Source organism: Numida meleagris, chromosome 9 (assembly GCF_002078875.1).
Source record: "Numida meleagris isolate 19003 breed g44 Domestic line chromosome 9, NumMel1.0, whole genome shotgun sequence".
Lineage (NCBI taxonomy): Eukaryota > Metazoa > Chordata > Aves > Galliformes > Numididae > Numida > Numida meleagris.
In genome coordinates, this window is record NC_034417.1 from 19516544 (window position 1) to 19543596 (window position 27053).

Genomic DNA, 27053 nt, shown 5'->3' on the forward strand with positions numbered 1-27053 from the left:
TGTATGTTGTTGGATATTTTCTTTTTCTTTTTTTTTTTTTTAAATCCTTAATTTAGAGCTTAGTTTCAGAACTCTTTAAAATGGTGTTGGACGTATTGAATCTGGCTCATTTTTTTATCCTGGTTTTGTGAAGACACCTGCAGTGTTTGTATTCAGAAGAGGTTGTGTTGTGGCAGTTCTGGAATGTCAGAAGAGTACTTTTGCCACATTCAGGATAGGTTGTTTAGTACGACAAAAATTAAGGGCTACAGCTAAGTGTCTCATGGAGTGTCATAAGGTAATTCTGGGCTAGTACCATTTATTTCCGATCTGTGATATGACATAAACTGCAGGCTGGAAGAAATGCCACAGAACATTAATTATTGGGAAAATGGTAGTTTTGCTAAGGTCACACTTCAGCAGAATACTTAGAGGTGTTTTTTCCCTATTTCCTTAGACTAAAATCAAAGCATTTCCATGCACTTGTTTGCATCCTCATCTACAGAGTAGATAAATGTGTACCTTGGAGAGAGAATTACACAGGATTCATCACTGCTTGATCACAGCACAGGCAGTTCTTGAGTATCTGCTACTGTAGGTCCCTAAAATATTCTTTAGTCTGAACAGATGAGAAAATTTGAAACTGTCTTAATATATCTTATGTCTCATCTTTTAGTCATTAGTGCCCTTTGATCCCAGTAAATTATTTGGCTGGCAGTCAACGAATACCCTTGCTGTGTCAGGTAAGACAATCTCATTCTGGTTTTTTTTAGACTGTGATTATAGGATCACCTTCCTGTGGAATGATTGGGCAGAAAAACTTAATAAAAAGACCGTTCATTTTACAAAAAAAAAAAAAAAGATGTATTTCACTAAATTCTTGTTTTGAAGTTCAATAATGTCTGGATACGTTTCCTGTTTTCCCCTAAGCTCTTCATAGACGTTTCTTTCTGAATGCATTAGGAAATAGAAAAGCAGTATTTTGTTTTAAACAAGTTGAGAACCTATGAAAAAGCCATCTGTCACAGCTGTTGGAAAATGTTACTGCTAGAGTTGTGGTGTTACGATAAGAATTGGAATTTCAGTGGGATTTGGGTATGCTGCAATTTGAATTAGAGCAGAAGTTCGAGGCATTGGATTGTCATCTCGTGTTTGGTTGCTGAGAGCCATTGTCTGTGTTGAATTCAACTGTTCATCAGCTCATAAAAGCGATGATATTCTTTCTAGATGCATCAAGTGACTTTCCTCATTTTTCATCCCCTGACCTGGTGAACAAATACGCTGTAATGGAGCGACTGGATTTCCTGTACTATTTGCGCCATGGACGCCCATCGTTTGCCTTTGGTACATTTTTGGTCCAGCAGTTAGTGAAGAGCAAAAGCCCCAAACAGTCGTAAGTTTTCTGAGCAATGACAGTTTGCTAGCTCTGCACAAGTCACCATCTAGCACGTGGAGTAGTGTTAGTCCTCCCCAGCAGCAGCCAGGTGGCGTGCACTGCATCACTTAAAGCAGCAGGTGTCAGGGAATCTATCCCATGTAACGCTGGGAAAATGATTACCCACGGGATGGTGAGCTTTGTTCTGAATCAGCTGAATAAAGTCTGCATAGTGAAGGCAAGGAATGAGGAGTGTTTGAGTCGTACTGAACACAGGAGGCCTTTTCTGCTCTGCTGGGGCCTGAGCCTGTGGTCACTTTGTAGGAAAAGGTGCCCCTTAACGCTGGCATTTCCTAAGGATGATGTTTCTGCAGTTAAATGGGAAAAAGAATATACTGGAAGGAGTTAACATTTCTTCCTGAAGATTCAGAGTCACACATTTGAAAGAATACAGTCAGATTTCACATACTGCATGAATGTATTAAATTTACAACTGAATACTTTCAGCACTACTGAAGGCATGACATCAGGAGAAATGGACACTTGTTTCTAAAACACCTTGTTTGTATAATAGTCACTGCGTGTTTCTGGTCATGGTTTCTGTACAAATTAGTGTCTCGTGTGAAGAGTGAAGGTTTGGGCAGAAAGGGAAGCGAGCCTTCGTGTGGGCTGAGCTGGAGGATGTTGTAGCAAGTCAGCTTAAGACTTGAGCGTTACCTGAATTCTCCAGTTGAAGAAGTTGAAGCCTCGAGGTTATCTTTGCAAATCACTCTCAGGTCCTTGAGGCTGCAGTGCTTGGGTTGTAAACTCTACAATGGGACATGTCAGCAGTTTTTAACTCTGACAGGATTTTTATTAATTTTAATATGAATTGCACTGCCTTTTTTTTTTTTTAAAGTGTATTGAATTCTAAACTCTGCTTATTTTTTGACCATTTATCATGTATGGGACTTTATCCTCCCACCTCAATTTTTTCGAAATGCAAACTAAACTTGATTTATAAACATTTCTCATGTTAGTAAAGCCCACGTGTTAGGTGCATGATTACGTGGGGAATATTTGTGTTTGCAAATGGGTTAAAAATCATATTTACTGAATGGTGCTCTTTTTGTTTCAGGATTCAGCAAGCAGGAAGTGAAGCCTATCTTCTAGGCCTTTCTTTCTTCAATGTGCCTTCAGTAGCTGTTGCCTGCGTGTGTTTTCTGGAACTGCTTGGGCTCAGCAGCCTCAAACTGCGAATTGATATTAAGGCTGCAAACATGATATTCAGTTACAAAACCAGAAATGAAGAATCTCAGCACGATCAAATAAGAGAATCTTTGGGTACGTGTGTTTTTTGCTTGCTTTAGCCTAGCGTGCTTTGTATTCGTTTGGAAGAGAAGCAGTGGTCAGATGAAAGATGGTGCTTACCACCTCAGGAATGCAATGAGAGTTTGAAGAGTTGGACTTTGAGGAGCTAAAACTTGTGCTGTTCATGTACTCCTGCTGCTTACCGATTCTGGGGGTGGATTTTGAAGCCTGGCATACCAAGTGAGGCAGGAGGGCTGCAGGGGGACATGCAGTCAGAATGGCAGGAGTAGCTGTTTGACAGCAGCTGCCTAAGGCTCCGTGTAACACCTTGGTAAGGTTCCACCTAACATGTTGATACGGCTAGAAGACTAAACAAAGGTGTTCTGTTTTGTACTTGGAAAACGGTCTTGCAGCCACAGTGGAATCAGATATTTGAAGCTGTAAAGAAATCAAATTTATCCTAGGAATAACTTTGGAAAGTTGGTTTAACTAGGCATCTGCAGCTGTCTTTTGTCCTAACTGCTGGCTGTTATTGAAGAGTTTGCATTAATAGAATTTGTGCTTCTTGTTAATTCCCATACTTTTGAAAATACCACTATTGCTCCAATCTCATCAGTAGCAATGTATTCTTTTAAACAGTTGAACAGTTAATGAGGTTGGCTGATGGTGAAAAAGCAGCAACAGAAGAAGTTCTTATCTCCTTGGAAGAAGCCTTTTGGGATTCAATTGAGCATCAAGGAATAAAGAAGTAAGGAAAATATGACTTAAAGGATTATGATGACAAATTGAAATGGAGCATTGAGTTTTATCATTTGCCTACTCAGACACTATTAAAGAGATCTGAGTGTGTTTTATTGTAGTAAAATGAACAGTATTTGAATTTAGCATACAGTTTCAAGTTCAAGTAGCAGAGGCAACAGGGGCGGACTGGCAAGAACAACAGAGTTCTGTCAGCACGTTTTACTTTGTGCTGCACAGAGCACCCCTGGGGGAGGAGGCTGCTGGGTTGTTCTCAGAGCTTCTGTTGTCCAGGTGGAGGCTTCCATGGCTGGGAGCGTGCACGGGCTGTTGTGGTGTGGGAGCTCCCACAGCCATGACCTAGCTGTGGTGAGGTCAGTGGGAGGTGCAGGAGTTGCCATTGCAGGCAGTGGCTCTCGGGCCGTACAGTGAGCTTATGGTAGCATCTGACGGGTACATCACTTTGTTACAGCAGAAGCTAAAAGGTTTGTTCTTGTGTATTTTTCCTTTTTTATTTTTTCAGTTCTGCTTGTAGATACAATACGTGCAGGTAAAACCAGAAATGCTGATGTAAAGCTATTTTAAATTCCATGCAGGACGTCCAGTGACTCCAGACGGCAGTGGTCTTTGGTGGTGCAGTTCTGCAAACTCCACTCCACCAAACTGAGCACCTCGTACCTGGAGGAATGTGCTAAATGCAATGACTGGCTGCAGTTCATCATCCAAACCCAGCTGTACAGCTACAAGCCAGAGGAGGTAAGCCACCTGTGCGTGGTTTTAAGTGAAGACAGATTTTCAAGAATGCTCATGGTGATGTTCTCAAAAAAAAAAAAAAAAAAAGAGGAAAAGGGAGAAGAATTATTGTGGTGTTCTTATTTATTGAAGAGATGGTTACCATGTGTTCAATAGAAGTTAGACTCTTAACTTCTTTTGGTTTTAAGTGTAATTTAAAATTAGTATTGCCAGTAGGTAAAAGTTAAATGCAATTTAGAAAAGAGAATGGGAAGAAGCTCACTGGAAAATTCCTGCTCACGTGACACTTAGCAGGCCCTGTTTGTTTTTAACTTGAATCTTTCTATTGCTTCCTCAAGAAGAACAATACATGACGACACAGCTGGCCAGTCACTAGAGCTGTGTGCCATCGTACCCTGTTAGCACTGCAAGAGAGATGAGAAAAATGGGTTCCCCTGGGAGTCACTGTAGCTTCACATAGAAGGGGGAGTTTCCATGTTTTAGTGGAATAATTCACATCTACAAACGTGTTTCCTTCTGTAGCTCTGAGGAAGTGTTCTGAAAAATCGAATGTGAAAGGAGTTTTGTTCATCTTTTGTGCATATTTAGTGCTTCAGTCAGCCTGCCCCCTCGTTCTCTGTGGACTTTGCTCTGCATGGGTGTTTGTGATTCTGTTTTCCTAGGTCACTTCTGTCCTCGAAGGCTTCGCTCCCATTTTACAAGATCACTTGATGCTGGCACTGGAGAAGTCACCGCTTCTGAGTCCTGCTGAGGGCAGTGCTGCCCACGTGTTCAGGAGCAGACACGCAGGCAGTCTCTTCCAAATCCTTTTCCAGTGTCAGGAGAGCTCCAGTGCTTCGTGTCACCTTTTGGCTGAAGGGCTGAGGGAACATGCCCCTGTTCTGAGTGTTTTAGCAGCGTGTTTCCCAGTGAGTACTGACCAAGTATTGATCTTTGAGAGGAATAAATAATAAAGTCGAGACCCTCTTCTTGTGCAGTTACTTTAAACAGCAGATATGGAAGTGGCATTCATCAATTTGCTTCTCAGTTTTCGTGGTAATTGCTGTGATTTGTGTGACACATTTGGCCAACTTGTCTGTCATGAAGTGACATTTTTCGTCTGGTCATTATAAACCCCTCGTTTGTATTTGACAGGACGCTGACATTATTCATTGTCTTTGTGTCTGGATAATTACCAGTGTGGATAATGTTACCAGATCTGAAGCAACAAAACATATTCAAAGCTCAGCAGAAAATCACAAGTGGGATCTTCATGACCTATCACTTATCTGGAAAGTGTTTTTAAGGAAGCAAAAATGTCAAACGCTTAGAAGGGGATTCCAGCTCTTTTTGAAGGTAAGGTCATGTCATCTAGTGAGCATAAGTACTTGAGTGCGTCTCTGATCTTCTTGGAGGGAGGAATGCTTGTAGATTCCCCTCTGCACTGGTCCAGGTAGCCTGGTTGGGGTATACTGAAAAACACAGCCAAGTAAGAAAATCTTTGAATGGAAGTTCTTCCAACCATTACAAACTAGAAGGTCATTTATCAAGCTTGTGTGCGGTTTTAATAAATGAGAATGTTATTGCTCTGGTACTGAGGAACACAAATTCTTCCTTCATTGAAATACTTTCAGGAAAGAGTTATAATCTATTTTTGTGTCTTAAAGGATTCCCCTTTACTGCTTGTACTGGAGATGTATGATCTGTGCATGAACTGTAAAAAATACAGCGAAGCTAAAACCAAACTGGACGAGTTTCAGAAACATCTCATGAATGTAAGAATTCATTTTCTGTAAATGCCTTTGCATTGGTTTCCCCCCTTGTTAGAATGTGATAGCTGTCTAATGTCTTATATTGGAACAATGGGAAGAGGTGCTTAGAATGATCTAGGAGCTGATTTCTGAAGGAATGGTTTGCAGCAGATTCTTCTCATTGCTGGTAGGTGATGGAAGAACGTGTCTGATAATTTGTTCCAAACCTGCAGTGCATTTTTCTAAGTCGTGTTGTTCTGAGTTGGTGCAGCAGCTAAAATGCAATTGTAGCTTTCTTGTGTGAGCATTTTATTCTTTGAGAGTTGATACTGACTCAGATTGGACCGTTGTTGGTAAATTGAATTATTTGTGGTCAGTAAATGTGTGGTATTCTCTGCTGTGCTGATAAAGCAGTGACTTACAGGGACTACCTATTGAGAGAGAGCTGTTTTTAAATATGCCCCAAGGCTTCTGAAAGAGTCTGTGATAACGCCTTGGTTCTGGCAGTTGTTAGCAGCTGTACAGGCGCCTCTTTGAAAATGACTCAGTGAACTGCACTGCTGTTCTGAAGTCACCTAGAGCACTGACGTAGCAGGCAGTTCTGAGAGGATCGGAGTGGTTTCATTCTGTTCCTTGTTTGCAACATGAAGTTATTGGTAGGAAAATCTTCAGTGCTTCCCTTTCTGTCGTGATTTTCTAGTCCCATGAATGTCTTTGTAATCAGCACTGCATGCCATTAGTGCTTTTTTGTTTGCCTTCCTGCAATTCAAGCTGTTGCTGATCAGTTTCCTTTGCCTCACACAGCGAATATGCTTATAAAGCATACAGAAGTATGCCGAGCTATTGATCTAACCATTTATTTCAGCTACCCGTTCATCCTTCTTGCACCTTCTATCTACTCCTCAGTTATCAGGAGTCAGTTGGTGGTTGCCCTGCAGTAAAACTTCCTTCCTTCAGGTGGAAGTCAAACACACGTCAGCAGTGGATCATCCCCACATGGGGGTGGCACTTGGTTGCTTCCTGAAGGCGTTGGATGCGGTGCAGCTCTGATAACCAGCGTGATTCTCAGCAGCATGCAGAATATGCTCACCAAAAATAACCCACGAACTTACCAGACCTTTCTGTGCACGCAGCTTAAAGCCGCCGAGGGACCAGCAGCTTCCCAGCTCCCTGTGCAATGGCTGGAATCGCAAGCACTGTTTCTTCTGGAATTGATGATGCAGCAGTGCAGGACAGAATACGAATTAGGAAAGCTCTTACAGCTGTTTGCTGCTACGGATAATCTTCTCCTTGATGGTAAATAGAGCTGCTTCTGTTGGGTGATATTATGGCTTTGACCCGAAGACCACGTACAGTGTTTCTGAGTGACTGAACGTGATTTCTTGAAGTGTATTTGTAGTATTTCATTCACGTGGGAGAACTTGTGTACCCAGCACTGGTTCTCGTGGTGAATTGCAGTGATGAAAGTTGTGTGCAAGTCTGGTTGGGAACACGGGCAAGCACAAGTGTATGCTGGTGAGGAGCACGCATTATCTACAGGAGTATTTCAGTTCTGGGTTTAGAATGCATTTTTAGTCCCATGTAAGCTTCAGAGTGTAAACTCTGTGCTCCTCCTCTGGCAGGGTGCATGCTGACATACAGCAGCTGGTTTTAAACTCTGCTGTTAATTGTTCGTGCCCCTTTGAAACAGGCCCTTATGTGAAGAAACTCTGTGCGCTCAGTGAGATCCTGAAGGATTCCTCCGTGGCCATGAATCGCTCCATCCTGAGCAGCTCCACCGCAGCAGCGTTTCAGAATGAGTGCAGATCGATTCTGGAGCAGCTCCAGGAGAAGGGAATGTTCTCGCTGGCTCGGGAGGTGGCAGAACTGGCTGAATTGCCTGCGGACAGCGTGGTTACCCGAGAGGTACGGCCTAGGTCAGCAAGGGTGGTCACCTCTCAGTGCTTCTCTTACTGGCAGGATTGAGAATATGGCTTCCCAGCTTTCCTGAAGCACAGGTTTTTCGGGTTTTTTCTTCAAATCACTTTGTCCTAAATGCAAGCACATCAAGCAAGTTTGCTGCAAGTGCTGTGCTGGAAAGGAAAGCGTGTCTTTCCTTATTCTCTCATTGTTTTTACCACTGTGTGGTCAGGTTCATTTGGTGAGGGGAAAAAGGATGGATTTGTTATATATAAATCACATAAATCTTAATTTAGTTTTTCAGCATTGTGGCTGTTCAGTGTGATTTGTTTTTTCTTGTTTTTGTCTGTTTGTTTTGAAAGCTTTGTAAAATCTCTGTGAATTTTGCAGATTCTAAGAGACCTACATCTTTTAAGAGACACGGGAGAGTGGCATCAAAATCAGATACGAATTAAATTCTGGAAGAAATGTAATGACAGCTTCATGAAAAATTCAATCTCCAGCAAAGCTGCCTCAGATTTCTTTTTGAATCAAGCAAATCTGGTGTTTGAATCTTCAGTTCATGAGAAGATAAACAGCATTGCAGAGAGACATTTGCTGCTTACTTTGGCTGGCCATTGGCTAGCCAAGGACGTCACAGTGGCACTGGACAAATTAGAAGAAATAGAGAAACAGATCTGGGTTTGTCGCATCACGCAACAAACGTTGTCCACAGATGAGGGGCCAAGCAAGTCGGGACGTTCCTCCTGTGCTGCAGCGAATGGAGATTTTACTTTTGATAGCTTGGCTAAGGAATTTTCCTTCTCAAAGCTACCTGCTCTGAACACACCAAACTACTTAAACGTAGAGGGTCTGGAATTCAGGGAGTCTCAGCAGACCTTGGCTGAGGATGAGGAGGAATCGCTCAGGTTTCTGGTTGGGTGCCTCCTCGATGAAGGCAGCGTGCATGAAGCCAGCCGCCTTTGTCGATATTTCCATTTCTACAGCAGAGATGTTTCGCTGGTATTGCACTGCAGGGCTCTGGCCTCGGGGGAGGCTGATCCAGACAAACTGCACCCAGATATTCAGACTCTTCTTGTAGCAGTAGAGAAGAAGACACAGGAAAGCGGTGCAGCGCAGCAAAGCAGAGTTCCCAGCAGTAAGTAATGCTAATTCAGCCCCCTGGCGAGAAGTAATGTTGTTCTAAAGGGCTCTTCTTTAGTTACTCTGTTTCCCCCAACAATTTTGCAGGTTATTTATTTGGTTCCTAAGTCCTCTGTTGAAAGGATTTTGAAGTCCTGTAATGCACACAGATTTTAGGTGCTTCAGACTCTCTTAGCCATTTGTTTTTTCTAGTTCGCAGTTCAGTTCAGGTAAGGTGTCACGGAGCATGATCTGTGTTCCTGCTTCTGGAACTCATGCTTTAGTAAATCCTGAGTGCATTTGTGGAGCTGATGCATGGGACTATTTTAATGAATGTACCTACCTGAATACTTTGTACGTCATAATGGTTTTACTGTTTCTTATTAGTATTTAGGCTAATGGCACTTAGATATAAAATACTGAGTGTGCGTTTATGAAGTACGAACGAGAAAGCTGTCAGCTGGAAGATGACTTTCCAGTACTAGGATATATAAGGCTTAAAAAGAATAGGACAGGATAAATGAAGCCTGAGCCATCAGAAACACTGCTGAACCCACTTCCTTGCTCTCACCTGTTTAGGAATTTTCATCTGAGATGTTGTGGATATTTTTGATCGTCTGTGCTCTGCCATATTCTGTGTACCCTAACACTTAATAATAACTTAGTGGTACCGAGAGTTCAGTTTTCAAAGGCTGAGGAAGTATGATGGATTTGCTGCAGACTCCTGAAGTCTTTTTGCAGGTGAAGGGTTGTTGTTGCCTGTCTTTGTGAGGCAGGAATTTATAGTGCTTTTGTTTCCAGCATCAAGCTTGGAGGACTGGACGCACATCGCAGCTCCATCTCCGGATGATCCAGTCGTTGTCAGTCTGAAGGCTCTCACAGATGAGTGTGTCCATGGGAGAAACTACTGCAGACAGGTTCTCTGTCTGTATGAACTTTCTAAGGTATGTGTCTAGTAACGTTACTAAGGAAACAGGTGGTTTGTATCAGGCTGTGCTATGGAAGTTTGTGCAGATGAGGATAAGGAGAGATGAAAGGACTCATTAGGTGCCAGAAACAAGTTGCAGAGAGCAGTACTACCGAGCCTTTGTGTAGAAACGTGACCAGATGCTTCCTAGGCACGAAGTGTTGAAGTGAACTCAGCTCCTGGACTCCCCGGGCCCCTGCCTCACTCCAGTAAGCCAGATCTCAGCCTGTCTCTCTTTTGATGTGCATTTTTAACAATCTTTCAAGCATATGTTGTTCATCTGGCACTTTGAGTTCGGCCTTTGTTGTGGCGTGCGTTTGTCATCGACGCCAGCCCAGAAGTGGATGAAGAGAAAGCAGCTGCGTTAGAAGGCGCAGCTCGGAAGAGCTCTGCAGACTGCACAGCAGCAGCTCCTGACACGGAGGCTGCTCGGAGCAGGGGCACATCGCTTCCAGGTGACTGGGGCCAGGCAGAGGTAGAAGCAGCAGACTGAGCCGTTCGCTGCCTGTCTGCTCCGTGGCTTTCCCGATGGCCAGCAGCCCACCCTGCTTCTTTGCCAGAGGCTGCTGATGAACACTTCTCTCGGGGTGCCTTGGGTGTTTGTACTTTAGAGCTGGAGAAGAAGTACTTGTAAGACTGGCTTCTTCCCTTTTGTAGCACCCATGTGCTCCTTGTGTGAAGCCGGTTCTGCGTACTTCCGAATTAGCAGTTGCTAAGTTGGTCGTTGTGTCTACGAGGTACGTTTTTAGATTAATTTGTGAAGTTGTAGCATTGGAGCAGGCTCTTAAAGAGCCTTGCCAGCTCCTCTTCCAAATGTAGCAAAAGCAGAAAACCAGGGTATTTCTTGCACTGAGGGTCTGTGGTTTGCAGAGGTGAGGAGAAGTAACCCCATAAACAAAACTGTTATGCGGGAAAACAATTCTGGGAGGAAGTGTAGACTGCTCTCTTGCTTATGGCTGTTTTCAAGGTTAAGGGCTTTGTTTGGTTCTGGGAAGCATCTCTGTCCATGAGCAGCAGCTCTGCGTTATCCTCGAGTAGAGTACTTGCATGCCACCCTGATCTGGAGAACATTAACGCTGACCATACGCAGATGAAGGCGTTGTGAAGTGACGTAGGGTTACATTTACATGTTTGGAAACTGAGTTTTGTCTCCTCCTGCAGCGCTTCCCTCTTGCACTGGCTAATTAAGATGAGATACTGCAAGTCAATATATGTTCTGTGATCGGATCTTTTCTTGTGCACCTTCTTAACCGCATGTGTGTTTCTTAGGAACTGAGCTGCTCCTACAGTGAAATGTCAGCCCTGGACCCTGACAAAGTGCTGCGAGCAATTCTGTCATCCCAGCAGCCAGAGCGCTGCAGGAAGGCGCAGGCGTTCATCACCACGCAGGGCATGCAGCCTGGGACTGTGGCAGAGCTGGTGGCCAAAGAAGTCGTGCAGGAGCTGCTGGCATCTTCAGAAGGAAGAGGTGTAGTAAAGGAGCTCCATTGCAGTTTTTAACTTTTTTTGTTGTTGTTTGAAAGTACGGTTCCTTTGCATCTGAAGAATTATCCTTGCTCTCGAGATACGGGAGTGCTAATCCTAGCAATATTCAGGCAGCTCTGTAGGATTTAAAAAATATTACATTATGACAGTGTTAACTGTAGAGCTCTGTGAGAAAGGATGAGCCATCAGATGGAGGCCCGGGATTCAGGCTGTGCTCTCCTCTGTTCCTAATGTTTTCTGCTTCTCCCTTGCGGACTTGTACTCTTCCTGTTCCCCTCGTATCAATTCACTTTGTGTAAGCTTGGGTGATTTTGGTACACCACCCTCAGAAGAGTCAGTTTACCAACCCAGCAGAAAACGAGAGTTTTCTTCTGAGTTCATGAGTTGAACTGATTCATGGAAGAGTTTGAGTCAGAGGCACTGCGAGGGAGGGGTTAGAAAACACGCCTCCTTTCAGCAGCAGCAGCTTGCTGGATGCGTGGAATTGTAGGTCTGTGTCATTACAGTGACAACAGAGATGTTGAGAAGGACTGAATTTCCAGAGCAGTGGTACCTGATTCCCAGATCTCAGCACTAAGTTCAAAACTGTCTTGAGAATTGTAGTTCCAAGTCCGAGCTCGGTCAGATGAGGTTGTATTGGTGTTGGTTTTTCTGTTCCTGTAGCACTTGGGGCATAACTCGCTGTCTCTGTGCGTGCAGGACAGAAGCAGGTTTCAAGCCCTGCAGCTGAGGGCCAGGCGTTCCTGCAGCTCGCCAAGCTGTGCCAGGATCCCACGCTGCTCGGCATGAAGTTGCTGGATAAAATTTCCTCTGTACCACGTGGGGAACTGTCATGCAGTAAGTAGATGGCAAGGAATGGTAACTAGTGCATCACTAAGCGTGGCCTTGCTCGGCTTAAGATCGCATCACAAGGAATTAAAGCAATGCTGACAAAAGCGTCTATTGTTTATCTCAAATTTGATGGTAATAAACCTGAATATGTGGACAATAAATGTATTGCTAAGGTATTGCATGAATTTACATTCCAAACAGAACACGGTTTGGGGTTTTTTTTGTATGTTCTGATAGCCGAAATACCTGAGTTCTTGTATTCTTCAGTTACAGAGCTGCTGATTTTGGCCCACAACTGCTTCAGTCTGACTTGCCACATGGAAGGGATCACCAGGGTCCTCCAGGCAGCGCGGCTTCTCACGGATGAGCACCTGGCACCTAACGATGAGTACGGACTGATGGTGCGTGTGTTTGCTGCCGTGTTTCCTTGCCTAGAGCACGTGTGAGGGTTTCTTGCAGCACGTCCGCAGGTCACTGCTCTGAGCAGCGCGTGGGGGGTCGGGGTGCGGAGGAACGGAGCAGCCCTTCAGCTCTGGGTGGCGACGCTTGTGCTGCCCGTCTGCGGAAGCTGAAGGCGCTTTGGTGCGATGTGCGGGTCCCGACTGGCAGGTTTTTGTCACAGAAGCTATTAGAAGACTTTGCTGACAATTAGAGGTGGAGGTAGGGGAGGGGAGAGATGGCAAATGTAGTAAATCAGACTGGGAATTTCAGGGAGATGCAGCTGGTAGCGAGGCGACCGTCGCTGTGCTGTCATCCTGCCTCGAAAGGACTTCTGTGTCCTGAGACGCTCGTGGCGTGCTCGATGGATCGGTGGCACTGCACGAGGGAATGTACTGACGGGCCTAGAAGGCCCACTGCATGTTTGTATCTGGTAAACTCTGCCCTTTCACATCACAGACAAACGGTGCAGCGGGCTGATGGAAAAATAAAGCCTCCTGCATCTACCAGCGAGCGCAGCCTCCTCCCAGCACAGCCCTGCTGCTTCGGGCGGGCGGTTTTCCTGTGGCTGGGAGCCGTGTGCTTACACTGCTGCTTCCACAGGTTCGTCTCCTCACTGGGATTGGCAGATACAATGAGATGACCTACATATTTGAGCTGCTGCACGAGAAACATTACTTTGAAGTGCTCATGAGAAAAAAGTTAGACCCGGTAGGTGGTGGGAAATGAAGGGGGAGCGTTTTCAGAGAGCTGTGTCTACATCAAACTGGTATTTACACAGCAAGGTGGAATTGTCTGGGGATCCCAGTTACTGGGGTGTAGGAAGCGTTATCCCTTTTTCCCAGTAATAAATTCTGGGTTTTACTCTGCTTTCAGTTGGACAAGTTTGTTCTAAGTAGCTGCGTGTTGCAATGAGAACAGCATTGGAACGTCAGGCTGGGGAGCGGCACTTGGAGCTTTCGTGTCCTGTTTTGGTTTTTATTCCAGTTACTGTTTGTTCGTTTCGTGTTGTTGTTTTTTTAAAATCAAAAAGTACTAAATATTTATAGCTTTATTGTAGCATAAATAATTCAGTTTTAACAGTCACTTGTAAATAACAAGTGCGTGGCTACTAGATTTTCTTACTTGTCCTTACCCAAGTGCAATACTCCCATTACATTTCAAAAGAGCAAGGAGACACCCCAAAGAGAGAAATAATCCCGTTCTGGGGAATTTTCTTGGAACAGATCTGCCTGCATTACAAAGATGTGAGTAAAAGAGAAGCTCTTTAAATCTTAATTTGATAATCCCTCATCTGACCAGAGTGGGACGCTGAAGACGGCTCTGCTGGATTACATCAAGCGCTGCCGCCCCGGGGACAGTGAGAAGCACAACATGATTGCCCTTTGCTTCAGCATGTGCCGAGAAATCGGAGAGAATCATGAGGCTGCTGCTTGCACACAGCTGAAACTCATTGAATCTCAGCCGTGGGGTGAGTGTCAGCTGCAACACCAAGAAATGGGAGCGCGTGTGCACTGCTGTGCTACGTCAGGCTGTGCTGCCTGCAGCACGCCATCGACCGCAGGTGCCGTAACGTTGCGTGTGCTGTGTAACCAAGCAGCTGTAACAGCCTCACCATTTCCCAAAGCTTTTTTTTTATAGATAGATTTTTTTTTTTTGTTGCTTTCTGAGATGAGTGGACGCAGGGTTGGTACTAAGAAGTATTTTTGATCTTTCTTTGGCACCCGTGTAAATAATTCATTATTCCATATTTTTCCCCCGTTTCAGAGGAGTCTCTTCAAGATGTTGCAAACTTAAAGAAACTGCTGATGAAAGCTCTGACTCTCTTCATTGACGCAGCAGAAAGTTACTCTAAGGTAAAACAACATAGAAGTGTATGGCTTCTGCACGGCCCATGAGAAGCGAGCTGAACAGTGAGAACAGAGAGAGCTGCTCGGGGGGACGTGAGAGCCCCATCCTGGTAAAGCATCAGCACAGGAACCTGGTGCTTTGCCAGTTGTGCAGCACGCAGCGGTCTCAGTAACGCTGCTGTGTCACAGCGCTGCGTGCTGCTCACTGTTCAGACTTGTCATTACATCTGGGATCACGGTGGGGTTCCTCGGTCCTCGAGGAGTGACTGGGAGCAGAACTGCTTTGCGCTCAAGGCGAGCGGGAGTAAAACAATACAAAGAGCATTTAAAAACCAGGGTGAGGAGATCATGACAGTAATACTTGCAGTGAGCGAGATTTCACTTCAAACTAGTGGAATGTTACCAGTGGTAAAACTGCATTGATGTACATGGCAGAATAGAGGACTCTGACTTGGGTGTTTCTGGCAGCAGTGTTTGTGCTTCTCCTCTGGGCCGTGCTGCAGAAACGTGTTGCTGTGTTCCCCAGGACTCCTGTGTCCGCCAGGCCCTGCGCTGCAGCCGCCTCACGAAGCTGATAACTCTGCAGCTGCATTTTCTGAGCAGCGGTCAGAGCACGATGCTGATAAACCGGAGCAGGCAGAACCTGATGGAGTGCATCGTGTCCTTGCCTAGATTCTATCAAGTAAGCCGGGCTTTCTCATCTGCTGCTTTCTCAGAAATGGATAGGTATAAACAGCAGGTGCCTGAGCACCTCGCTCCTGGGAGCAGGCTGCACAGCTCTGCCGCGTGGCCACCGAGGCCTGCAGGTGTGATCCTGTTACACTGCTGCTAACAGAAGCTAACGCCTGTGTTCAGCACGGGAATGTTTCTGTACCAGGCTCGGCTCCTCTGCTCCGTACCCCAGCATCTCTCCTCCCCGCAGGCGGCTGTTGTGGCCGAGGCTTATGACTTCGTTCCCGATTGGGCTGAAGTTCTGTACCAGCAAGTGATCGCTAAGGGAGACTTCAATTACCTAGAAGAATTTAAACAACAGAGGCTACTGAAGCCTGCCCTGTTTGAGGAGATCGCGAAGAAGTAAGTGGCTCTGCGCTCACATCGGGACCTTTCTTTCTCAGGCGCAGAACAAGCTGTGCATTTAATAGCACGCACGTCCTGGTATTGCTAAGGACTCTTCTGTGATAAAATACAGTATATAGGTAGCTGGAATCTGTGTTCAGTTTCTTAAGCATAGTGTGGAAATAACAGCAGGGGATCTATTCTCGTTTCTATTGAGCAGGATAAATAGGGTGCCTTAATGCTGGTCATACTGCATCTTCTTAAAACAAATCACAGCAAAATAAGCAGCCAAGAGAAGCCAATGTACATGTTGAGCACAACCTCTTTTTGAGAAATACATTTCGTCCAGCACGAGAAAGCCTTGTCGTCTGCAAACCCTATCTCAATTTCATGTCAAATTCTTTTCAGATTTAAGCAGCACCCAGCTACCGACGCCGCCCTGAGGAATCTGAAGAAGTTGCTTGCTTACTGCGAGGACATCTCCACGTACTACAGGCTGGCGTACGACAACAAGTTCTACGACGTGGTCAATATGCTGCTGAAGGACGCGCAGACCGGCTGCTGCCTTCAGGACCTGTTGTCCTGCTAGAGCCAGGCGCCGCGCCCTGCAGGGTTAGTGCTGCTTCTCACACGTTTTCTAACGCTGACAGGGCTACGCTGCTGTGGAAGGTGCTCCAGAAAACTGCTGGTGGTTGTAAATATTTGAAGTGCTGATACTGCCTTACCCTGAAGGTGTTCTGTACAATAAATCCTACCATTTACGGGTACTTGGCTTACGACTACTCGACTGCTGGCAGCTGTGGACTGGTGCAGTTGGCAACGGACCTCAGGGATCCAGCAGAGCATTAGAAATTAGGGGGGTGGAGGATGGATCACCATAGGAGGTGCATCTAAACAGGAGATGAAGCAGAACATCCCATACACTGATGATAAGAATGAATTGGCTCCTTTGGAAGTTTTAGATCCACACTAGATTCACATTATTTATGTAACCCTTGATTCCAGTGATTAGCTTGTTTTCCAGTTTAGTGATGAAGATTTTTTTACAACTCTAAACAGCACCTACCTACTTCTTGCTACTTCTTGAGAGTAGCAAATAAGAATCTAGTATTTGTGCTCAGCTGAGGGTTATGGATCCCTTCCTTCCTGCCCTTCGCACAGGGCAGGCCGTGCAGACGAGGCCTTACCTGGAGCTGGCAAGCAGCGTGTTCAGTCAGCTGAGGTCAGGGGGAGGGGCTGGCAGTGGCACCGTGCTCCAGGCAGCAGTGCGGGCACAGTGGGGAATTCTCCACTGTGCCCAGAACGAGGGCAGCCCCAGGAGCTTCCTGCTCCAATGCAGTGAATGCATCTCCTGCCCAAGAGGGGACACACACCCAGCTCCTGAGCAAAACCAGTCCCCTCCTGCAGACACCATCCCAGCTCCAGATATTAACGTCCTAGTGCCGGGGTCGCTGTTGTAGGAGCAGCTGTTTTACAGGAGTGAAACCGTGCCCCTGAACAGCAGAGAGCAGAGCTGCTGCCCTGCACTCCTTGCTGCTCTGATCTTCAAGTACTTCACGGCACTACACTTAAAGAACAGGTCCAAAGGTGGCTGTGGTGAAGTCCTCACAATAGTGATTTTTATTAAATTAGTTGCTTTATAAAACATTGCAGATGTCATAATTGTTAACGTAACAATTTGCCCCACTGTAATAACTGCAGCAGTTTGCTAAGCAAGTTGTTTGTTTTTAAATGAAAGAAAATAGCCGAGTCATGAAAGAGCTACCACAGCCCAGGAGAGACCAAGTCCTGTTTGGTTTTTTACACTGAAACCAGGCCATGAACTGTTAAAGAATACCCAACCCATACAGCTGCATTAGTAGAAATTCAGATGAACGGAAACTAAACTTCATACTCACGAGTTTTGGTTTTGTTTTTCCCCAATCAGGAGCTCCTCCCCTGCTCTGACCCGAACCTGGCTGTGTTTGGCTGCCAGGCTTTGGAGCAGCGTGGATCTCAGGTGCCGCTCCCCGCGCAGCGGCCGGATGCTGAAGTTAGCAGTTCCCCTTCACAATGCACTGAAAACCTCAAGCTCTAACTTAAGACAAAGCGATTGTAATACTAAGTGCACACCCATGCCCTTGCTGCAAACTGCTTTTGTTCATCAAACAACTCATTCAAGGAGGTACAGTTAAGGCCGTATCGTAGAGCTGTGCCGGTAATAATACTTTGCCTCGTTGAAATTCATTTCCAATTGAGTGGCTGTTACTGTAAAATCAAACAGCAACCATTACAGTTACCAGAACCCTGCGGTTTTGGTTTGTTGGTTTTTTGGGTTGTTCCTTTTTTCTCCTGTAATTTATGGAGCTTTTGAGTGGCTTCCTTCGACCGCCCCGGCCACGGAACAGGAATCCCAGTGCTTCAGCACCGCCTGCCGCCGTCAGCCACCAGCACAGACAGACTGCAATTTTGATAATAGCATTTGGCAGAATTTAAAGAAAGAAAAGTTGTGCTACATGTTTAAGGGATTATGGGCAACAGAAAGACAACAGAAGGGGAGATAAATGTCACATGAAGTCTTCAAACTCTTGTACGTATTCTCCATCGTATCCTCCGTAATCAGCCAGGTCATCTTTCATAGTAGCCTTTAAACCACCTCCAGGCACAACACCTTTTTTCTTCTTTTTGGCTTTACTCTGCTTAAAGAGGAAGGAGAGCGCATTTACTTACAAATCCTCAGGAATCTGTCATCCTTCTAACTGGAGTGGAGCCTCGGTCTTGGAGGAGTGAATATCTGCATCACCTGCTCTGACTTCTACCCCAGCACCCGCCCCCAAAGCAGCCTCGTCCCGGTACAGCTGTTGTATTTCCTGGTGTCCCACAGCTCCCTGCATCACACACTGCCCCACTTCACTGAGCCTCTAAGCACCAGAACAGCTCTGGCCAGGGTTCTGTTCTGTAAAATGAACAAATGAAGGAACTCCATGTGGTTTTTATCACAGCTGTGGCTGAATACGTGTATGTATATTGCAAGGAGAAGTCCTAGATAAACTGAAGTGAACGCTGCTGGATAAACCTCTGCCCTGCTGCGTTGGTGCAGGCTTCAGGGCTTAGCCAAACTAATTCACAGGAAGAGCCAGGGGAGGAGAGAGTGTAAGAATAGAAAATGATACACATGCTTTTTAAACTAGTTTGGTTCAAGAAGTCACAGGCTTCTCTCAAAGTGCACTTCATAGTAAAGAAAACGTTCACCATGTTTACCCAACTCCAGACTTCATGCAGTAACCCTGTGCAGAAAGTCTGAGTTGCACTCCTGTGTTTCATTCGTTCCTGTAGAACTGCAGTGGCAGAGCAGAAAACAGCTGCCCTGGAGCAGGAGCTGTTTCAGTGCCGTGTTGGACTTTGCATTTACAAGTCACTACACAGTGACACTGCACCGCCCTTTGTTATGCACCCCTCCTCCAATTTGATTTAGAACACTGACAAATGCACCTGCTGTCACATCCACCAAGATGAGCAGTGCAGCTCAGCGCTGGACCTGCTCTGCTGGCCGGGAGCTCAGCACCTCGAGCAGGTGCTGCTTCTGCTGCAGGCAGAGGTAGAAGCAAGTCAAGTCTTACCTTCTCTTGTTTCTGTTTTTCACTGCATAGTACCGTCAAAGAATTTGTGATCTTTTTCAAATCATCAATTTCCACTACAAGAGGGGAAAAAAGAGATTCCTCATTAATATTGTGCTTACGTATCCTGTCATCAACATTCTCTCATATCCGCAGAGGTAAGCACTAGTACTAAGGAGACACTGGCACTTGCTCGATTTAAAACAGCAGAATGCAGAGTGGGTAATTCTGGTCCCCGTGATCAGAACGGGCCGTGCACACGGTTCCTCCTAATGCAGCTGGAGCAGGGGGGAAGGGGAGGGTGTAAATTAATTAAGAGTTGGTGAATGCAGGAGTCTTAATGGGTAAAATATCAACTGTTTTAGACACACAAACAAAAAGGAGCAGTGCAGTGTTAATACTAAGTTGCCCAAGAGGTTGTGAGTCCTTCACTTTAGCTCTGGGACCGTCCAGCACTGCAGGCAGCCCGGGCTCCTGTGTGCACAGCGCCAGGCAGCACCGAGCCACCAGGAGGCTGAGGGGCAGCACGAGCCAGGCGCAGGAGAAGAGCTCACATAATGAGTTCACCAGCTACTGGGGTTACAGAGCAGAGGAAAAACAGGACTTCAGGTTGGGTTTATCTCCATAGAGTCACGTGCTGAATCCCAGAACAATTCACCTTGCAGTCCCTGAATTACAAGATCTCAGTTTTGTAATGGTCTCCTCCCAGCAGAGCTGCTGCCGTTACCTGGCCCAGAGAAATGTTTATGCTCCACAAACTGCTTCAAGAGAGACAGGGGAGATTCAGAGCAGCACGAAAACCCACACTTGTGAAGTGACTGTATTGAAGTAACTGCAGAAAGACTCACAGTCGTACAAGCACGTGCTCCATGGGCATGTGGGTTGGGATGGGAACCACAAACTGTCAGTGCACTCTAGTTAGTACCAGCTGCACGGACTGATCTTGGTTTCAGTTTTAGTTTCACAGCACACTCTCAAGGTCACAGCTGCTACAATTCTGGCAGCAGATTCTCGCACGTCCTTCACTTTACTCACATGAAATACAGACGTCCCGAACTAATGCTTCCAAAAAACTGGCGTAATGTAATGACTTTTCATACTGTGTGATTTTCTCTTTTAGTAGTTTGCCAAATTCCGTGAAGTCATCTTTTGAAGAAGGATTCATGGCATCTATTCCACAAGTGTTATTTACACCTGCGAGGAAAGGCACACGTATCAGAAGAGCACATTGTCTGTGGTCTCTAAAAGATGACACCAGAGGAAAAAAAACCCACCACATTCAGTTCCCCCTTCTCACCAAGCGCTGCCAAACCAAAGCTTGCTCACTGCCCAGTCTCCTGCAAACCAAGTAGCAGCCAAGTTAGCAACCTGCAGGGACACAGACCTTCAGTGCCTGAGGCAGCTGTGCCCTGGGGCAGTGCTGGCTACACAGAGCCCTCCTTGCTTTAATAGAGCATTCTAAACCTGACTTCTCAGTGCAAAATTCAGCTGGTTCTTTACAGCTGTGTTAAGTGGACCCCTCGCCTTTAAGGCACTGTGCTCTTTCAGCAGAATTTTCACTGAGCAACCGTGCAACTCACTAAGCAAAGAAGCAGGCTGCACGCTGCCACATCGGTATGTTCACCACTTGTGTCAAAGCACGAGGACAGAAGAGAGCGAGCTGCCCTGCGTCTACTTCTGCCTCTCCAAGGAAACAAAGTCACAGACTGCCCGAAGTGAAGCACACACGTGTTACACTGTGCCACGCGTGCCCAAAGCCTGCCTGCTCAGAACGAAGCCCGTGTTGTGCGGCTCTGCAGAACAGGAGAAGACAGCACGTCCTCTCACACACTCATCTGTCCATCAGAAGCACCAATTTGTCAGGAAATTCAGCCAGCCATCTTTCTCCCACGCCCTCTGAGCAAGACGTTAAGGAGAAACACCTTATATTCCACGGACAGTCTTGCAATTAGTCCTTAGTACCAGAGCACGCTTCCAGTAGCACGGATTTAAAGCTGTGCCGACTCCCAGTAGCACAACGTGCACGTGCCCTCCCACCACATCCCCAGCAGCTGCCTGCAGGATGCCTGCACACACCTGGACGCTCTGTGCCATGGCACAGCCACACCGACCTGCCCGTGGCGCAGCACACTCACCAAACGTTTCTTTTGCTAACTCAAGGTCTGACTCCTCTTGCAATTTCTTTAGTCGTAGTTTGTCTGCTAACTGTTCTTCTGGTGTAAGTTCTTTATGTTCCTCTGGTGCCTCTAACTGCATTTAAAACAAAACAGAAAACACTCACGTATATGGGGGGAACATGATATTGAGGGGGGAGCTGTTACAAGAAACCCTGTTTTTTCCAGTGCCATTCGAATAGTTTACTTCTGTCTGCAGTCAGTACAGCTCCAAGCACGTACAGCCTCAAACCCATTCCAATTAATCACAACAATGCCGACTGCTTAATTCCTCTGTAACTTAATCAGGTTATGGAAATAACACATCCATTCCTTTCGCCTGCATCTCACAATGAAGCAGTCGTAGTGATGCCTCACCCAGGTGTGCCTTCCCTCCCCCCATCACAGACAGGTCCTTAACGCTAACGGCCCCAGGTGCAGAGCTCAGGGCTGACGCTGGCTTCAGAGCAGCAGCCCAGGGTCCCCACAGCTCCCGGTCAGCCCCAGGAACAACCCCCAGCCAACGCTCCCCTCCGCGTTTCTGAGCCCAGGAAGAAAAAGGAATTACCCTTTTTTTAAGCTCCTCTTGCTTTTTCTTTTGTTGCTTTTCTTTTTCTTTTATCTTTTCCGCTATTTTCTTTTTTTCTGAAACTTTGGGTTCTGTAAGACATTAAACAATATGGCACTTGAGGTCTCCTGGAGTTTGAATAACCAGGAAAACATGAATCAAAGAGAAAGAGGCAGAGCTCGGTTAGCAGCACCTGCCCGGGGGGGTTCAAAGCACGCTGTGTCGAAACCAAAACCGACCCAGTCTGGAAAGTGTTTCAGGCTTCAGACAGGCAGGAGACAAAAGCAGTGTCTGCAGCAATGCTGCACGGTGAAATGTGCTCCTTCTCAGTCTCACCTTGTTTCACCTCCGTCTCCTTTACTTCCTCCTCTTCTTCCTCATCATCCCAGTTATCCTACAAAGTAAGTTTTCATTAAGATAAACGTTCATAAGATTCTTTTACATATTATTTCTACCTGTTTAGGCAAACACAAAGGACAGTAGCTTACATACAGCCTCTTTCAATGCTCTCAAATCCATTAATATTATGTATCTGAGTTACAAGTGGGGAGTAAGTTGTTGGAGCTGTATAACAAGTCCACTGACTTGGGAGCTGAGCACAATGCTTCAGGACCAGTTATTACTGTGAAAAGGCAGCTTTAATTAGGGAATGGGACGGTTCCTGTCAGCACGGTTAGGAAAGCAGCCAACCCAACGCCAGCCCTGGACCGACACCTGCTCTCGGCCAGCACCTATGGCTTTTCCATGAGGGAAGGGGCTATCCAAAGTCCCTTCCCACACACAAATCGCCATTCTCCAACAGTGACCACGTTTCCCAGTGTTCCCAGCCATCCCAGCCGTGCTGCAGCTCTGCCCTCAGCACGCTCAGGGCCTGCTCAGCAGCCCCACCCCTCACGCCCCACGGCCTGATGGATGCTCGCCCATCAGCACGCAGCACAGTGCTAATGAGTGGAGGAAGCACGCCTTCCTACAGAACTGACCTGTTCGTGCCACCTGCAGATTTGCCAGCAGCAGTCCTGCAGTCCCCTCCCAACAGTTAGCTGGGTATGATTTATGGGAACATGTGTTCTTACCCTGGTGCCCCTGCAGACTGTACTGCTGCCCTTTGTATGGAAGTCAGCGCTCTAAAAAGGACCCGGCGGCACGTGCCCAGCGCCACACGACACATACATCAGAAGGTGAAGCCAAGAAATCGCACGGGAATCTAATTTGAGCTACCTGCATCAATGGAACCTGCAAGCTTAAGAGATTACCTCCGGCAAGGCCTGGTTTACACAAAAGTCGCACAGACCACGGCCACGTCACTGTGGGTAAGCTCAGCAACCACAAGGCCTGATCTCCTGAGTCCCACCTGAGAGCAAAGCGCGAGCATCATCCAAGCAATGCGCTTCTGAGGCGGCGGCCGGCCTGGCAAAACAAAGCACGCGGCGTTTCAGCGCCAAGCGTCCCCAGCCTCATCCGAGCTAATTGGCACCTGCGGGAGATCCGGCTTCCCTGCCACATTCCAAGAGGCTGACTTGAATTCGCAGCAGCGCTCATTTAGCTCATATCTAATTAAGTCTGTTACACCCATTTCTTAAATAGCCATTTTCACCACTGCTGCGCTCGCCGCCTCGGCCCCGGCCTTCATGGAGAGGAGTTTAAAATCAAGTGCTGTGCGGCACAAAGCCCGCGAGGAAGGAGGGCGGCACCGACCCACGGGGCTGCAGGCAGCGCTCTGCCCCACACACCTGCAGCCTTCTCCCAGGCACGGCCAGCCCCGCAGCAGCTGCTCCCACTCCCAGGCACCTCAGTGCAGGAGTCCGTCAGAGATGCTTCTGTGGCTGTAACCGGAGTGGAAGAAGTCCCAGTTCCAGCTCTCCCTGAGCTCCAAACATTTCCATAAACTCAGAGGAAAAGAGACCCCCAGCAGTACCACACCTCTGCGCTGCACACCCACTCACCCACAGCAGGACACCTTCACTGCACAGCGTATCCACTGAGGAGCTGCAAACTTGGAAGGATCCCACGGCTCTCCTTCACACATACTTCACTAAAGCAAGGCTCCTGGAACCACCTTACACTGCAGTAAGCAGTACACTGCTGACGAGGGCAGCTCTCCCCGTTTCATACCCACCCTGAGCATGCAACACCACACACCCCTCCCCCAGCTCCAGAGGGCACGAGCAGGGAATGGCAGCACCCCGCCACCACAGCCCCAGCTGAGACAGAGCGCTCCTCCGTGAGCACAGCGCCGGGCCCAGGTCAGCTCTGATGAACCGAGAACTGCCCAGGAGAAAACAGAGGAAACCCCTTGGCACCAGGCCTGCCTGCTGGGAATCCTGTGCTGGGGTAGCACCCGACAGCAGCTGTGTTACCAATAAAGATGATAATTTTAGACCCGGGGAAGTCAACGTTTCCTGAACTTAGGAGTAACTTCAAGTTCGTTACCAAAACAAGCGCAAAATAAACTACAGAATGGGAGTATGTAGAAAACATAGGAAAAAAGTGAAATAGGAGCAGTAAGACACACTACCAGGAAACACTCCGTGCTTAGATTTCAGGCCGCTTTTTCTTACATCCGTACTTCAAGGCTGACCCTAGCAAACAAGGTATCCAGAGCTTTAGTAACAATCTCCCAGACTCAGTTCTGAGATCTTTAGTATTTAAACAGTAAGAGCAAATCAAAATAGAACGCTTCTATTTGCTGTGCGGGTCCTCCTCTCCAGGTGCAGCTCCAGTACTAAGACTGCAACCCCTGAGAAAGAGGGAAGAAGCCGAATTCCTGGCACACGAGGAAAGCTTTGTTCCTTTATTACAGCAGCCGTGGAAAGCAGAGGTGCCTTTATGAGAGCGAACTTCACAGACCAGTTCTCCTGGACACGTTGTATCATACCAAAAAGGCTTCTCACTTTCCAAGGAAGGAGGAAAAGCAAACTTCACAAACACAGCCTGCATAAACAGGTGTGTATATACACGTATAAACACAGAAATGTAAAAAGACTGCATACAGTGTTACATACGTGCATATAGTCGTGCTCTAACCACACCTGTTACAGACAACTGCAGCCCCTGCATGCAGAGATACCTCTGCTCACCTTGCCTGCTGTAACACAGCAGCAACGATAACCACAGGGTGTGGGCGTTATTACGTTTCAGAAGCAAAACAGACAGCTTGTAACTTACAGAAATATTTACAAACCTATAGAAAGAGAACGCTTTTCCATACTACTTCCAGAAGGAGCAGCACCCTAAGCTCCAAGGGCAATCGCGTTGGCGTTCCCCAAGACTCTGGTAACTCAGGCACAGCCTAAAGAACCCGAGCAGCGAGCACGCCCAGCACGCAGCGCTCCTCTGCTCCACAGGGCTTCACACCTGCGACCACGGAGCGGCCGCCAGGTCACCGCGAGCCGCAAGCACGCCGTGACAATCCCTCAGCAGCGCGGCTTGAAGCAGAACGGTGCCTTCTGGTTCAGCTCTTCCCATCCCGCACGCTCATCGACCGCGTTCCCCGTGTGCCGCGCTGCTCTGCCCGCTGTCTGCACACACCGAGCCCCCCCAGCCCAGCGGGGCCACGGCCGGAGCTCCGCGGAAGAGAATTGCCTGGAAGGAAGGCCTGCTTTCACAGCCACCGAAGCCAACCTCCACGTGCTGCGGCGCTGCTTTCCGCAGACGCTGCCGACGTTCTCGGCTCCCGGCGCGGAAGGGCCGCACGGAGCCCCGAGCTCCGAGGCGCTGCCGTGGGCAGGGCTGCCGGCCCCACCCGGCACAGCTCCGCCGCCCAGGCCCAGCGCGGCTCCGGGCACCGGCGGCTCCGGGCACCGCGCCGGGGCCTCTCCGCCCCGCGGGGAGAAGTCTCCCCGCATCCGACCCGATTCTGCCCGCTCCCGGCCCGACGCCGCTCCCCGCGGCCTACCGCCATCGGCCCGCGTAAAGAGCTGATTCCGGCCGAACTCGGCCCTCGAGGTTTACGGCGAACCCATCGTCAGCGAGCGAGGCCCGCCGCGGCGCTGCCCCGGAGCCGGCCCCGCCGGGGAGCCGAGCGGCAGCGGTCCGGGACCGGCCGCCCCGCCGCGCCGAGGGACCCGGCCCCGCGCACCTTCACGTCGTCCTCCTCGTCCTCGCCAGCCCAGCGGTCGCCGGCCACCCCCGCCGGCACCAAGCGCTTCGCCACCGGCTCCACCACCTCGAAGGTGTCGGCGTCTGTGGGGGGAGAGGAGAGCGAGTGAGGAGAGCGCGGGACGAAGGCCGAGGCCCGGGCGGCGCGGGCCGCCACCTACCCCAGGAATCCGCCTCCGCCGCCATCTTCCCGCGGGAGCGCGGCCGCCGGCGCGGGCACTGTGAGTCAGCCGCAGCCAGCGGGCCCGGCGCGCGCCGCGCGGAGCACCATGGGACTGCGCCCCGCCCCCCCGGGCCGCGCGCTGCCCCTTCCCGCCATGACGGGAGCGCTGAGGGGACGGCCCCGCCGCCATCTTGGGAGGGCTGAGCGGCCGCTCCGCCTCCGCGTTCCCCCCCGGCGGGGCGGGTCTGGGCCGGGCGTGAGGAGCGCGGGGAGCTTCCCCCCGGTAAAATACGCCTCGCGTGGTGGCCGATCGCTCGCCCGCTTCGCAGGCGGCAGAGCCTGAACGCCCGTGCACCGCTGCGCACGCGGCTCTGCGATCCTATACGGCAGAAACAAGAATCGCCATCACAAGAGCAAGAACCCCGCAGAACGCAGCCCCAGGCAGACCTTCCTGAGGCGGCGGTCTGCGAGGGTGAAAGACGTGAAACCTCTGTCAGAAACCTGGATTTTGCGGCTTGATCCTTGAGCAGATGTAAGAATGGGAATAATCTTGGAAAAACATGCAAGAAAAGCTGCTGAGGTGTCTGGGAATTACCTTCACTTTGGTCCAGATGCATTCCCTTTGCTGCCGCGTCTCCCTCCGTTTTCCTAGGAAATTAACGGTGAGAAGCACATCATTTTGGGGCTCCTTTACACGTTCAAAATGTTAATTGTGCAACTGCAGCAGAGCACGAGGCAGAGGGTACGTGCCGCAGTTCCCGCTTGGCAGCAGCAGTGCCCCACAGCCACCGGAGCAGCACAGCACTCACTGCTCCCAGACAAACCCAGATCCTTCCTTAGCATGCCAGCAATACTGCCGAGTTAAATGTTTGTCACTTTTCAGCCCAGAACTGTGTGGGTGCACACACATGGCTATGTTAAAGCCCGCTGGGACCGGTGTCACAACATGTGGCAGCAGCACT

The 27053-nt window shown here is 48.3% G+C and overlaps 2 protein-coding genes across 8 annotated transcripts in view; one reads left to right on the forward strand and one right to left on the reverse strand.

Moving 5' to 3' along the window:
• Window positions 1-16280, forward strand: part of SPG11 (SPG11, spatacsin vesicle trafficking associated) — a 29014-nt gene extending 12734 nt beyond the window's left edge. For 5 of the 6 annotated variants that reach the window (XM_021407629.1, XM_021407631.1, XM_021407632.1 and 2 more), the window contains 21 exons: window positions 656-722; window positions 1207-1372; window positions 2472-2677; window positions 3284-3392; window positions 3979-4138; window positions 4798-5043; window positions 5270-5470; window positions 5782-5889; window positions 6999-7161; window positions 7556-7770; window positions 8155-8902; window positions 9688-9830; window positions 11123-11321; window positions 12038-12175; window positions 12437-12570; window positions 13211-13318; window positions 13910-14078; window positions 14375-14463; window positions 14984-15139; window positions 15380-15531; window positions 15922-16280. In XM_021407629.1, coding sequence (XP_021263304.1) covers window positions 656-722; window positions 1207-1372; window positions 2472-2677; window positions 3284-3392; window positions 3979-4138; window positions 4798-5043; window positions 5270-5470; window positions 5782-5889; window positions 6999-7161; window positions 7556-7770; window positions 8155-8902; window positions 9688-9830; window positions 11123-11321; window positions 12038-12175; window positions 12437-12570; window positions 13211-13318; window positions 13910-14078; window positions 14375-14463; window positions 14984-15139; window positions 15380-15531; window positions 15922-16102 — 3858 coding nt within the window. In that variant the 3' untranslated portion in view covers window positions 16103-16280. Of the gene's footprint in view, window positions 1-655; window positions 723-1206; window positions 1373-2471; window positions 2678-3283; window positions 3393-3978; window positions 4139-4797; window positions 5044-5269; window positions 5471-5781; window positions 5890-6998; window positions 7162-7555; window positions 7771-8154; window positions 8903-9687; window positions 9831-11122; window positions 11322-12037; window positions 12176-12436; window positions 12571-13210; window positions 13319-13833; window positions 14079-14374; window positions 14464-14983; window positions 15140-15379; window positions 15532-15921 lie in introns of those variants that run through there. The other variant, XM_021407630.1, reaches the window with a different exon arrangement.
• Window positions 17106-26236, reverse strand: EIF3J (eukaryotic translation initiation factor 3 subunit J). 2 transcript variants are annotated; one of them, XM_021407640.1, is made up of 8 exons: window positions 26090-26236; window positions 25909-26012; window positions 22167-22224; window positions 21831-21922; window positions 21245-21359; window positions 20145-20303; window positions 19113-19186; window positions 17106-18188 (listed from the first exon to the last, which is right to left on the reverse strand). In XM_021407640.1, exons 1-8 carry the CDS (start codon window positions 26112-26114, stop codon window positions 18060-18062), a joined length of 756 nt encoding a protein of 251 aa, XP_021263315.1. In that variant the 5' UTR covers window positions 26115-26236; the 3' UTR covers window positions 17106-18059. The 2 variants fall into 2 exon arrangements, with proteins under 2 accessions (XP_021263315.1, XP_021263314.1); XM_021407639.1 differs by having other exon boundaries at window positions 17106-18191.

Excerpts from the sequence above, each read along its gene's own strand:
- EIF3J (XM_021407639.1), bottom strand. The coding sequence starts at position 26,114 with ATGGCGGCGGAGGCGGATTCCTGGG. Across the intron at positions 19,187-20,144 it reads TCGGGACGTCTGTATTTCAT|TGGAAATTGATGATTTGAAA; the intron begins GTGAGTAAAGTG and ends CCCCTCTTGTAG. Across the intron at positions 18,192-19,112 it reads AAAAACAGAAACAAGAGAAG|CAGAGTAAAGCCAAAAAGAA; the intron begins GTAAGACTTGAC and ends TTCCTCTTTAAG.